General features: G+C 34.2%; 1 protein-coding gene across 2 annotated transcripts in view; it reads right to left on the reverse strand.

Annotated features, from left to right (window-relative positions):
• RECK (reversion inducing cysteine rich protein with kazal motifs) overlaps positions 1-14,238 on the reverse strand; it is a 113,198-nt gene that overhangs the window by 27,040 nt on the left and 71,920 nt on the right. For both annotated transcript variants that reach the window (XM_026702350.2, XM_087917685.1), the window contains 4 exons: positions 9,252-9,392; positions 6,913-7,101; positions 5,497-5,619; positions 2,442-2,613 (listed from right to left, as the gene is read on the reverse strand). In XM_026702350.2, coding sequence (XP_026558135.2) covers positions 2,442-2,613; positions 5,497-5,619; positions 6,913-7,101; positions 9,252-9,392 — 625 coding nt within the window. The remainder of the gene's footprint in view (positions 1-2,441; positions 2,614-5,496; positions 5,620-6,912; positions 7,102-9,251; positions 9,393-14,238) is intronic.

Genomic DNA, 14,238 nt, shown 5'->3' on the forward strand with positions numbered 1-14,238 from the left:
GCTGGCAGAAATAGCCAACATCCCAGAAGACAAGCTCAGGATCCAAAAAGATCTTGACAGACTTGAACAATGACATTTTATGTGGAGAAAAGAAATGATTATACCTAGGCAGGAAAAACCAAAGGTATAACTAGAAATTAGGTGAAACCTTGCTCAAAAACAGTAACTGAATGGGAACTTGGACTCCTAGTGGATGACCATTTAAACATCCTATAGTACTAAAACTAGACTTAACTGTGAGACTAGAAAACAGAGGGAAGATTTCCTCCAACCTTGGAGAATACAAATGCTACCATCAAAGTCAGATGGAATAAAAATATATGGATATGGTAGCTGAATGGTTTTAATCCCACCCCCATTTTACAAAAGCATGAATGGAGGCCCATTACATGGTGTTGTATGAAGAGCTCACTAGTAATTTTCAATTACTCCATAAATCAGTTCAAAGGTAAGTTGTACTGACATTTGTACTGAATAATGCCAACAAATACCAATTAAAGTTTGACTGGAAATGCAAAAACAATTTAACAGAGATTTTAGGAAAGTTTACAAATTATACAGACTAAAATAGTCTCAATTTTTAAGCAATCTTAAACAATAATATAAGGTCCCCTTAAAAAGAAAAGAAAATAATAACATAAAATAAAGCCATCAGAGACTGCTATCAATGCTTACATATTTCAGTTAAGGCACAAAGTTCTCTTTGGCAACTTACAGACAGGGGTCTTGGAAAATCTTATAGAAATCCTACCAAGTCCCTATACAAATATGGGAGAAACACTTCAGAGGTATTTACCTAGAGACTAATCAAGCAAATATGACTAACCCTTAAAGTTTACTACACTACAAGTTTGGCCACCAGTCTTTTTCTCTAAAGCTGCTAAGCTGACTGAATCCCTTAAAGTAGTAGGGATTGCATTTTCTCTGAATCACTCAAACAGAATTGCACAAAGTAAGCAGATTTTCTTACCTTGCATTTCACAAATATTGATTTAATAGGACATAACCCTAAAGATGGGTGATTGATGATTATAATTCCTATTTATAAGGGATCCAGCTGACTAGAGACCAATCAGCCTTTTGATGGTGAGAAGCAAATTGCATGCAAAACACCTACATCCAACATTTTCTGAATAAATTGAAACCAAAGGCCTATTCAGAGAAGAACAGGTAAGTTTCAAGCCAGGCACTCAATGGTGAACCATATTCTTATGAAGCTGCTGAAACACATCTGAAGTTTGAAAAGAGACAGTAAGTATTTTAATTATAACTTGATCAACACCAAAGCCATTAATTTTACAAGATTTTCTTTCTGTTGTTATAGGTCAGAATATGAAAACTGTCAGGCCTCCTTGTGATAAGGAAATGATTGCTGCATCAGAGGAGTACAAAAGTAGGGAAAAAGTTCTGTGGCTCAACATAGGGAAGGGGGAAAGTAAGATTTAGCCCTGTGAGGTGGGCTGAGCTGAGAGACAGTGACTGGCCCATGAAGACCCAGCTGGCTTTCACGGCTAAGGCAGGATTAGAACTCATGGTCTCCCAGTTTCAAGCCCATGTTTTAATCACTAAACCAAACTGGCTCTTATAACCCACAAATTAATGAGAAGGTTTGTTTATTTTTCCATCTCATACTGTGGATCACGAAAATTTATATGTCTGTACATAAATATGGGGAGTTACAAAGGAACAAATAGGATTATCGAGTACATTTATGGGAGTTTGACAGCCCTACTTTTGATCTTCCCTAGCCTCTCAACACTTTGCTCAGGGGTAAAATATTCTACTCTTGATTGCCTCCTAATTTTATCTGGAGTTTCTACTGTAATTGATTGGGATACCTAAACCAGAACATAGAGTGATTCTCAGGTTGTCAGGACAGGGTTGTTGGGAGTTCAGTTGTTGAATTTGACATTAGGATACTATCTAGATAACTGAACTTTAATAATATCTTTCATCCACTTGGTGTAGTGATTAGATACTGGAAGAGTTGGAATAGATTATGACTTAAATTGATTCCTTTTTAATAAAGTTTCTATAGAAAAGTTATCTACAATGTCAAACTAAAGAAGACAATTGGATCTTTGACCAGAGATTCATTCCATAAGAAATGGCTTTTTAATCCTGATTTCCAAGTCTTTAAACTCATGAAAGCAAAGCATATGCTATGTTTAAGAACTTTTAAAAGTTTTTTTCATTTTAATTAAAGCATGGATTTAAATATCAAATTTTCATGAATCTTTCTTTCAAAGTTCAAGTTTTAATAATACACATTAATGATATAAAATATTTGTAATAATTTATATAACACTGATATCTATTATATAAACTATTGCAATTCATGTGTTTCTGTTAACAATAAACCAGAATTAAGATAAAACTTATTTTACATAAAGTTAACTGGTCTAGCAAAATAATTTCCATAGATTTTCTTAAATGTTTACCTCTGATTTTTGGGGCAGGGATTAGAGTTGCAAGGATCCTTAGAAATGCAGGACCCAAATTCGAACTGATTATCATGTAGTCCAACACAACGTGCTATACATGCACTTGGATAAGTACGTCCATTCTGCCCACATACTGGGACAAACTGATCAGCGCAGTTACATGGCAGACCTGAAAAAGTTAAAAAGTTGGTTAGGATGTTGACTATATCTACATCAGCTATAGAAATCCATTCATTATTTTTCTCTGAAGGAGGATGAGGTGTTTGTCCTTTAAATAATTATCTAAGGGAATGATTATCTTACACTAGATAAAATATGATAACAGAGGTAGACACTGTTGAATGAATATACAGGTAGTCCTCACAATACAATTGTAATGGAGCCTGTCCATTATAGTCACATGCATGACATTCATTAGGCAAAGCAATCTCTAAGATGCTCCATTTTTTAAGAAGGCTCCATTTGTTTTTGCGGTTTATGGCACATCTTTAAAAAAAAAAAAATTCTATAGTATCAGGAGAATAGAACTATTGCTAAATAGCAGGAGTTTGACATGAGTCTGTAAGAAATTGATCCTGTATTGGGTCAGGTGCCTTTCTCAGAAGCTGCAAAAACAGAAAGGTAAGATGGGGATTTCCTGGAGCAGGCTTAAGGCCTGGAAGTCCGTGGGTGGGTTCCCTTCTTGTTTACTGGAGGATTACAAACTCCATTTGTCCTGATCTCCCCATCCTTGCCAGAGTTTATAAATTCCATTTACTCTGATCTCCCCTTCCCTGTTCGAGTTTAGAAACTTCATATACCCTGATCTCCTCTTGCTTGCTGGGTGAGAAAGAAGCTAGAGGCTTGTAAGATTTGCGTCTATTAGAGCCACTTGATCTGCACTGGGTGGTACAGGTTGCAGGGACCCAATAGGGTGTGACAGGTAAGTGGCAGCACTGGTCATAAAAGTGAAAGGTTGCAGAGGTGCTGCAGCCATCATTACTTTGAAACCAAATCTCAAGTAACTTTTATAACATCAAATGGTCACTAAACAGCCTGTTGTAAGTCGAGGACTACTGTATGAATATAAAGGACTGCGTGCAAATAATGAAAGTACTTGACTGAAACAGAAAGTTTCAAGTAGGATGGGATGTGTGTATTAGCCCTGCTTCTACTTATCTTTCATATAAAGAGAGGATAGAGCTACAATGGAAGATTCCTTTATGTATTGAGGACTCTGAAAATGAAAATACTCAATTGATGAAGTCTAGAAACCAATCATACATATCTGGAAACAACAGCTATTAGATTCTATTAAACGTGCTACAGAGTAAGAAAGAAAAAATTTCTTATATTTGTAGCCTAGCACAAAAGTCTGCCCTGAACCATTCCATTTTTGCTAACAGGAGGAAAAAAACAAGTCAATTTCTCAAGGTTTTAAGTCTATCATTGTTTATGGAAGGTATACAAATTAAATAGATCCATCCCTGAAACAAAATCAACCTGTGCATACTGAACTCAAGGAAACCTGCCACAGAGTAAGGACAGATAGATTTATACTTGCCCACTTTTGTTGCAGGCAAAAAAAAATATTTTTCTGTGTGATTATACGTGTGAGAACACAAAACAATAGTTTGTGAGGAAAGAGAATTATTTTGATCTACAACTGTAAGTGAGGATCATTTAATTTACACCATATGTATTTAGCAGGAAATGAATTTTAATTTAAGTAATATTAATTTTCATTCTTCTCTTTTTTTTGAAGTGAAGCCCTGGCCAGCATGTATAAATATACAAATGTACACAAACATATGTGGACATGTTATATTTATCAATGGAGAAAAAATCTATAATACTGATTTCAGTGGAAACACTACTTTTTAAATATGAGGAAGATGGACTGTGTACAAAAGTTTTATTTGTATAAACAACTGCTTTTCTGCCCGCCCAATCTTTCCATTTTAAATACAGCATTATCTTTCTTTTGAGAAAATATAAAATTATATATATATATATATATATATATATATATATATATATATATATATATATATATATATATATATATATATATTTGTTTTCTGAGGTTCTGCAGGTATTTGTATGTGGATCTTTGGTTGTTCGGGTTTTCTCCCGCGTAAGATTCGAAGTATCTAGGCAACGTTTGATGAAGTCTCATTCATCATCGCAGGCTTCTGTCTCCGGCTCTGTGCTTCTCAGAATAATGTGAGATTGCAGCTGCTTCCTCCTTTTAACTGCCAGTGGGGTGGGACTTGATTGGGTGAGGCTTGGCTGTGTTCTGATTGGGTGGGGTGTGTTCTCATTGGTAGGGGTTTGGCTGTGTTCTGATTGGTTGGGGGTTAGCCTCCAACCAATCAGAACACGGCTAACCCCCAACCAATCAGAACACAGCCAAACCCCTACCAATGAGAACACACCCCCACCCAATCAGAACACAGCCAAGCCCCACCCAATCAAGTCCCACCCCACTGGCAGTTAAAAGGAGGAAGCAGCTGCAATCTCACATTACTCTGAGAAGCACAGAGCCGGAGACAGAAGCCTGAAGATGATGAATGAGACTTCATCGAAACGTTGCCTAGATACTCAATCTTACGCGGAGAAAACCCAACAACCAAAGATCCATATATATATATATATATATATATATATATATATATATATATATATATATATATATATATATATATATATAAAATATTTATATATAAATTTTTATTTTTATATTTATATATAAAATAATATCAAGTGGTATAAATCTTTTTAAACCAATTTTTAAAAATACATAACAGCTTCCTAACGTTCGTACATTCTCCCTCCCCGCACCTTGAACTGTGTGTTTTGAATTTCAATTAACTCTTATGTTGTATTCAATCTGTAATATAACCCAAACCATTTGCTTCAGTATCAGCAATCTAAATAAATCGAAAGGCAAACAGACTATAAAGAGTTGTCACATGAAATATCTAGGCAAGATATCATCACAGAAAACCAAAGTTCAGCATTACAATGCTTTTGATAAGTTTAAATATTTCTTAAAATTTAAAAACACTACCTGTAAATAGGTGACGTTCATCATCTGAACTTAATTCATTGAGACACTGACGAGTGGAGCATATCAAATTCCCAGAAAAACATGAACAGACATTGCAGTCTATATTAAAAGATGTTCCATGGCCTTAAAATGAAAGAAATATATTACTATATACTGGATTTAAAATGTAACTATATATGCAACATTAGTATGAAATACTGCCCTTGCAGCCAAAAAATTTATTCAGTGTATATCCTATGTTTTCTCTAGGAGTTCACAGTCGTGTAGATAGCATTTTCTCATTTTTTTCACAGTAATTCTACCATACCAACAAGGTGTGACCAGCCTAACCCAAACTGCTTAAATGGTTCAGGATGGAATTATAATTGGGTTTCCAGATTAGCAGCTAATTTTTTTAAAAAAAATCTCATGCTTTATCTAGATTTAACTGATTATCTTTTTGATTGAAATTTTTAATATGATTTGCAAAGATTTATTTTACTGCAATTTAGATTAACTTTAACACCTTCCATTTGCTTAAATGAAATCAGTCTACACATCATTTACATACTATGTAAATACAGGCAATCACTGACTTATTTATTTAATGTATGTCAAATACATGGACTTATACTGGTTCAAATGTTACAGTTCACCCAGTCATTCAAGGACAGGGTAGTCTATGTTGAAAAAAATCAGACATTGGGCTAGTATAAGCTCTTGATGCACATTTGGACACAATGTGACGGATATTTTGTCAAGGAACTCCACAGTCACACTGAGGGGTAGAGACAAGACTCCATTTAAACAATGAGTCCTGGAAGACACTATCTTGGGTACAGATCTTGTTCATAAGTCACTGACTTATGACCACAATTGAGCCCAGAATCTATGTTGCCTAAGTGAGAAATTTGTTAAGTGAGGTTTGTCCCATTTTAACATTTTTCTTCCCACATTTGTTAAGTGAATGACTGCAGTTGTTAAATTAATAACGCGGTTGTTAAGTCTGGCTTCCCCAATGACTTTGCTTGTTAAGTCACAAAAGATGGTCACATGACTCCGGGACAATGTAACTGGCATAAATATGAACCAGTTGTCAAACATCCGATTGATTAAGTGACTATGGGGATAGTGGAACAGTAATAAGTGGGGAAAGTGGTCACAAGTCACTTTTTTCAGCGCCATTGTTACTTTAAATGATCTCTAAAAGAACTGCTGTAAGTCGAGGACTAGATGTATTATAGAATTCTGCAAAAAATAAACAAATTGGTAGAAAATAATGTCAGCAAAACTGAATGATACATAAAACAAATATTTGTTTACATAGAAAATTTGTGAAAAATAGACAGGAGATCATTGTTTCAATTAGAATTAGTTTTGTAATCTGCAAAATTTTTAAACCTTGATATAAAAACAACCCCATGTACAAGTGCTTACTTTTTCTTTGCCCTCCAACAATGCATGACTTTTGGAGATCAATACAATGCATTTCCATACAGTTTTCTAACAAACCATTCTGGCCACATGTGCAGATTTTATAGCAACCGACATCTCCAACAGAAGATGGTACTTGGATGAGTGTACCTTGACGGACAATAAAATCAGAGGCTTCACCCAATTTGCAGCCTGTGTTAATGTGCAGAAAAGAGAAATGTTAGTGAGCTATGAATTCTAGGAGGAATAAATACATTACAAAAATATATTGTAACCTCTTAAAATTTAAGAATCAGTTTATACTTTCATTGATTACAGTTTACTCAGGCACATGGAACATTACACTTAAATAATAGAGACATATTCACAGCAAGATCATCTTCAGATCTATAAATCATCATTTCAATTTTTTCTTCTTTCAGCAAAAAGGCCATAAAAATTTCCAGTCTGAGAAAAGTTTTTGTTGTTTTTTCTCTGATCTATTTTCCATTTTTATGAATTCTGACATCTTTTTCAACCCATTATTCCAGTGTGGAAATTTCAGTAATTCTGTATCTCATTCTGATATTTCCTCACTGCAAATTCAGTATTATCTTTGTAAAGTTTTGATAGTTGCCATTACTTATATTACAATCACATTGTCATATTTTATATCTCATTTATATATATTTTTGTTAGGTCTGTTTCTTTTGAACAATTTATATTCTTCCAGCAATACACTGTAGTCATTAATTTTATTCCACCAAGTTTCACTAATAGCAACAATATTGTACTTGCCCTTGTATACTAGAACTTCAAGTTTGTTTTTCATACTTTGAGCATTAATATATAACAGGGCCCTCTTAACAGCATTATTATTATATTATTATTATTGTTGTTGTTATTGGTTAATCTTTGGTGAGATTCATACCCTTTGGGGCTGTTCGGTAGCTCAACAGCTCAGGTCCTACCCAAGGACCTAGGAACTGTTCAGGTAGCGTCAGAGGATATAAGCTGTTCCAAGTAAGGTGGTTTTTTGTAGAATCAGGACATTCAGGTCTGATAAATTCAGGATTTCCAAATAGCGAGGCAGCCCTTTAGGTATTGCTCCAAGGGCTCCAATTACAATTGGGATAACATACAATTTCTTTTTCCAAAGTCGCTCAACTTCAATTTGTAAGTCACGATACTTTGTGATTTTTTTCCTTGTCGCATGTCTACAATTAGTGCATCACCAGGTATTGCGATGTCAATGAACCAAATCCTTTTCTTCTCAACTATTGTTACGTCAGGCGTGTTGTGGGCCAAATGCCTGTCTGTCTGAATTCAGAACTCCCACAAGCTCTTGACTTTTTCATTTTCCAGAACATTCTCAACCTGATGTTCCCAGTAGTTGTTACTATACTCAGATCCAAAATTTTGACATAGTTTCCAGTGAATGATTTTAGCAACTTGGTTATGGTGTTCCAAGTAATCAGTTTGTAAAATTTTGTTGCATCCACATTATATGGTCAACTGTTTCATCTTTCTCATTATAGAAGCAGCATTTGCTGTTGGTGGTGACATGCTGAATCTTTGCCTTCATGCAATTTGTGGCTAAGGCTTGTTCTTGAGCAGCAAAAATAAAGCCTTCAGTTTCTTTTTTCAGTATTCCTGATTTTAGCCAATTCCAAGTAAGCTTTTGGTCAGCTATTATTATTATTATTGTTGTTGTTGTTGCTATTTTGTTGGGGGAAATATGCTGACTCTGTAAACCACATAGAGGGCAGTAAAGCACTATAAAGTGGTATATAAGTCTAAGTGCTATTGCTATTATGAGCCCCAGGCAGTGTACTGGTGCCCCTATGACAACTACTCACAGGAATAAAAATGTAAATGGTTGATAAAATTAAACACATATTTGCATGTTAGTATTAATTTTAAAATGCAGTAAATTGTAATAAATATGTTGCTGTATTTATATGATACAAGGTGCATTGAAGGGTTAACATACATAGATAAGTATGGGGTCCCTATGCTTGTGGGGCCCAAGGTCAAGTGCCCATCAGCCCTATGTTAAGATAGCCCTGATCCAAGTTGTTTATGCTGAAGCTGCATTTACTTCATCTCCTATTTTATATTTGAGTTCTTCTTACTTCTCAGCACACCCTATCTGCTTGTTTGATTGGTTAACTTGGGGTTTCTGCTTGGGATTAGATTCTAAAGTTTCTACAGATTCATCACCCTCCCTTTCCAGTTTTAGTGTAAAGTGAAATTATATTTTGTAATTGCAGTGTCCTTGAAGAAAAAATATTTTCAAAGAAAGGCAAGTGTTAAGTTATTAGGAATCCTATGGCATTTATTTAGCCTTTAAAAAGGCTTACCCTGAATACAAAAATAGGGAAGACAAGGTTCAAGAGGCTGACATCCCTTTCTGTTTACTTCACACAACTGATTTGCAGCACAGGGATTTGGGTTACAGGGATGTGTAACATCTTCTACAATATTATCCAATGTACTTGGACCTGAAAAAAACAACAAAAAAAGTAGGGAACATCAATACTGTCTTCGTATTAATTTTTTAGGCTAATATATAATTTTTATTCAGTAAGTGAAAATGTGCACATTATTAAAAGAAAAAATAATTCAGCAATTTTTTTAAAGAAACAACTTTTCAATCTAAACCAGGTTATGTTCTGAAGTGCTTATCAAATGGGGTTATATTTATCATTAATCAGTTAATTAACTAATTAATCAATCAATCATATTTTTGTGGCTGTCCATCCCATTCTGGGCAGCACATATTAAAAAGAAACCAGGAAAAAGAAACATTAAAAATATTCCATATTTTTTTTAAAAAGCAGTATTATTAAAAGACAATAAAACAACACCTTCAGGTATAACAGACAATATAGCCATCGCATTGATTCATCATTTCCCTGAGATCCTCAAGCCTGTTCATACAGTCATGTTTTGAGCAATATTCAGAAGATTACTAAGGATGCAGATAGCCTCATCTCAGGGGGAATGATGTTTCACAAAGCAGAAAAGATCTGTGTCCAAGGTCCTGCCTGGTGCAACTCCTTAATGACAGGACCTGCAGCATATCTTTTCTGACAGAGGTGACGGGATGGGCAAATGTAATCAGGAAGAGAAATATCATCCGGAAAATGATATTCTGGTCTCGATTAAAAGCAGAACTATAATGCACTTATATATATATATATATAATTCTGCTATCTCCTTGGTGCCTATAACCTCCTTGTCATATTCTCCCATTAGATCAATTGTTTTCTTGAATTTTTTCTTGTTTCTTACATATTTAAACTTGTAAAAAATACTTTTAGAATTTGTTACAAGTCTTAGTTCACAGCCTTAGCATTCCTGCCTTTGTCATTGCTGATTTAGACATTTTGCTGGCATTGCTTTATTGCCCCTCTTTCCACTTTTTAATACTTGTCCCCCTTTTCTGAGTTTGTCAGAGATTCTTTATGCTATCTTGCTGGTTTTGTTTGACATCTCCTGTTTTCTTTATCTGTGGTACTATGCTAGATTGAGCTTTTATAATTTCATTTTTCAAATTTTTCCAAGTATCTTTAGTTGTTTTCCCCTTTAGGATTTCCATCCATAGACTCTTCCTAAACTCTTAGGTTTTTTTCCCCCCAAGTTTTATTGGATTTTTATTTTTAAGTATACTTCAATATCAATACATGAACAGTGTAGCCTCTGGGAGTAATTCATTTTGATACAAACAGCATTAATGATAACCATAATAGTTTTTATATTAATCAAACTTATATAATACTTTTTAGTGTAGTTATTCAATATTTCAATATTCCATTTTAATGCCAATGATATTATAAATATACATAGTAATACAACCTTTCAACCTCTGATCTTTTCCATAAATTATTACTTATATTCTGTTATTTTTATATCTGTTAATATTTCCCCTATGTCTTATTTCTACCTCTGTTCTAGCTTCTAATCAGGTCACCATTGCTAATCCTAGTATAATATTAGTATTAATATAAACACATGTTTATATTAAGACATAGTCCTTCATTATTTGGTTGTTCAAAGTCACAATACAATATGTGATTCAAGTAGTCTTTCTATTACTTAAGCATACATAATAATACCATCTTTCAACCTCCAATCTTTCCATCTAACTACTGATTCATATAAAGGTGTGCATTCTTATTCCTACCTCTATTCAAATTTCTAATCAGGCCATTATCATATTAGAAAAAAAGAAATATATATATATATATAATAATTCCTTTCTATCCATCATCGCTAGGACTAGCTGCCTCAGAAGAGTGAGGAAAATTCTCAGGGATGACTCACACTAGAGGTAGTATTCAGCAGATTCTGACCAGTTCTGGAGAACCGGTAACGGAAATTTTGAGTAGTTCGGAAAACCGGCAAATACCACCTCTGACTGGAGATTTTACAGTATCCTTCCCCTGCCACGCCCACCAAGTCACGCCACAGAACCGGTCATAAAATTTTTTGAATCCTGCCACTGACTCATACCCCAAGTCAGCACTTTTTCACTCTCCTACCATCGGGTAGGAGATATAGAAGCATAACCAGCCGCACCAACAGGCTGAAGAACAGTTTCTACCCGTGGGGTATCAGACTTCTGAATGGAAAATAACTTCATGTCAACATAGTATGATAGACTTGCGGGTTGAGCAACAGGTCACATAGTATAATAAGATTGGGGTTGGGTTAGGGACGACTGTCCTCATTGTGAGTTGTGTTGGGGTGTGTGCATGAAGGGAAGCTCAGCCAATCTCATTGTACACAAGTTGTCTGACAATAAAGGTAATAATAATCTCTTATCTGTTTGTAATACTTCAATTCTTATTCGTTTTTTGGCTTGCCTCCCATACTCCTCTCTTGGATCTTTGTCTCTATCAACATCTGTATCTTCACCATTCAGACTGAATATTTATCCCATCTCTATCTTCCTAGGCTGCCAAGTCTCCAGAGTATCCACCCAAACTCCTATCTCCCTTTCAAAAATATCTTCTAGGTTATCCAATTCCATTTTTAAATCTCTTAAATTACTTTTCCCATAGTTTATTTCATCAGTCGTTGTCTTTATCGTCTTTATTGTCAAACTCTTAATGTTTTTGTTTTAATTTTATTTTGGTTTTTCATAAACATGGTAAAAACTAATAGAATGAAACAAGAAGAAAAATAAGTTCAGAAGATGGGGGGGGGGGAGAGAAAGTAGAAAAGAAAAAGGCAACAAAGTCAATTATAAAAAAGTGACTTCCAACCTTCATCACAATGAGCATTAGCTAACATAACCTGAATAGTCAAGACCTTGTTGATGATCCAAACTCTGTCAAGGATCTTGGAGTACTCATCTCTAATGATCTAAGTGCTAGAGCCCACTGTAACTAAATAGCCAAAAAGGTGTTAAGAGTTGTTAACCTAATCTTACATAGCTTTTTCTCTGGTAATATTACACTAATAACTAGAGCATGCAAAACATTTGCTAGACCAATACAGCTCATCAGCCTGGAACCCACATTACGTATCTGATATTAACACAGTTGAGAAAGTCCAGAACTATTTCACAAGAAGAGTTCTCCACTCCTCTACTCATTGCAGAATACCTGATGCCACCAAACTCGAAATTCTAGACCTAGAAAACTTACAACTATGCCGCCTTCGATCCGATCTAAGTATAGTATATAAAATCATACATTGCAATGTCCTGCCTGTCAATGAATACTTCAGCTTCAACAATAACAACACAAGAGCAAACAATAGATACAAACTCAAGGTTAATCTCACCAAACTTGATTGCAGGAAATATAACTTCAGCAACAGAGTGGTCAATGTCTGGAATACTCTACATGACTCTGTGGTTTCTTCCCCAAACCCCAAAAACTTTAACCTTAGACTGTCTACTATTGACCTCACCCCTTCCTAGGAGGTCTGTAGGGAGTGTGCATAAGCGCACCAACGTGCCTACTATCCCTGTCCTATTGTTTCTTTTATTTTTTATTTTTCTTATATGTATCCATGTATTCATAACTATGTTTTTACTTATACCTATTATCTTGTAAGCAATTGACAAAAATAAATAAATAAAATAAAAAATAACTAAATACATAATTTTTCACTTTCTTTTAAAGTCACAAATAAAAAGTCTAACTTTATCCAAACACAATCCAGAAATTGTCAACTTTTCAGTCCTGGGTTATAAGAAATATTAAACAAATAATTGATCCCTAATAAAATAGTCCAAATTTATGTTCCTTGTTTTTCTAGTTCACAAGTTTTACCTTTAAATCCTTCCAATGGCATCACAGGATTTGAACTTTCATTAATTTTGATCATTCAAGATAAATCTTTAAAGTTTTTTTCTTTTATTCTATGCCTGTTTTCTAATATTTTGTAACTTTCATAAAAAGGCATTGTCCAGAATTTCTTGTCATGACTGTTCCATATACAAATGCTTTTCTTGATTTGTTTCTTTTCTCTCTCTCTCTCTCCCTCTCTCTTATATTTTTATTGTGATAATCTCAACTTTGTTATCATCCATGCTTTCAAACTCTAAAATGTTTATGTTTAGATAAAAGATTATCTCAAAACCTTCTAAAGATTTATTCATTGAAATCTGTACCTTTCTGAAATATTAGTTGTTAATATCTTAGCACAGTTATCAAAAAACTCTTTAAGAAATACCCAGTTTAGCCATTTTAACTTTTTTGTGCCAGTTCTTTAGTTTCCTCTAGTGCCCATTTGTAACCATAATCAAATCTCAGTTCCTAATATGAATTTTAGTTCTGTCTCAGTTGTTTCCCATGAGTATATTATTTAATTTTGTATTTGCTTTTTAAATTTTACAGCAATTTGCAGAGATGTTATATCTTAACATGGATGCCTCAAACTGGAGGATGTTCAGAAGGGAACAATCAAGAATAAGGGACCTGGAAGCAACTCTATGAGTGAGCAATTTTACTCTAAAGAAAAATACAGGCAATCACAAAATAGAAAGACCTGAAAATTGAAATAGAATGTGGCAAAAGAAAGCAAAGCTTTCAAAATAGTGCAGGTTCCTTGTGTGCAATCCCAAATAATTAGAGCATCACTTGAACATATTCAGTGTTGATAAAATCATAGTCAATTGCAAAAGGTAGTTAGATTTGTTAAGTAGATAAAATCCTTGATAAGTGGATAAAAATGTCAAATCCAATATAAATATTTAGCTGATTATGCTACCAACTATAGTAATTTGAAACCCTTAAATTCTGTCCTGCTTTCTCAAAAAGAGATTGTTTCTATATCCTCTATTCTTCAAACCAATATTTTTGTCTTTGAAATTAACACTAAAATTATACA

This window comes from Pseudonaja textilis, chromosome Z (genome assembly GCF_049901715.1).
Source record: "Pseudonaja textilis isolate UNSWEBS1 chromosome Z, rPseTex1.2, whole genome shotgun sequence".
NCBI lineage: Eukaryota > Metazoa > Chordata > Lepidosauria > Squamata > Elapidae > Pseudonaja > Pseudonaja textilis.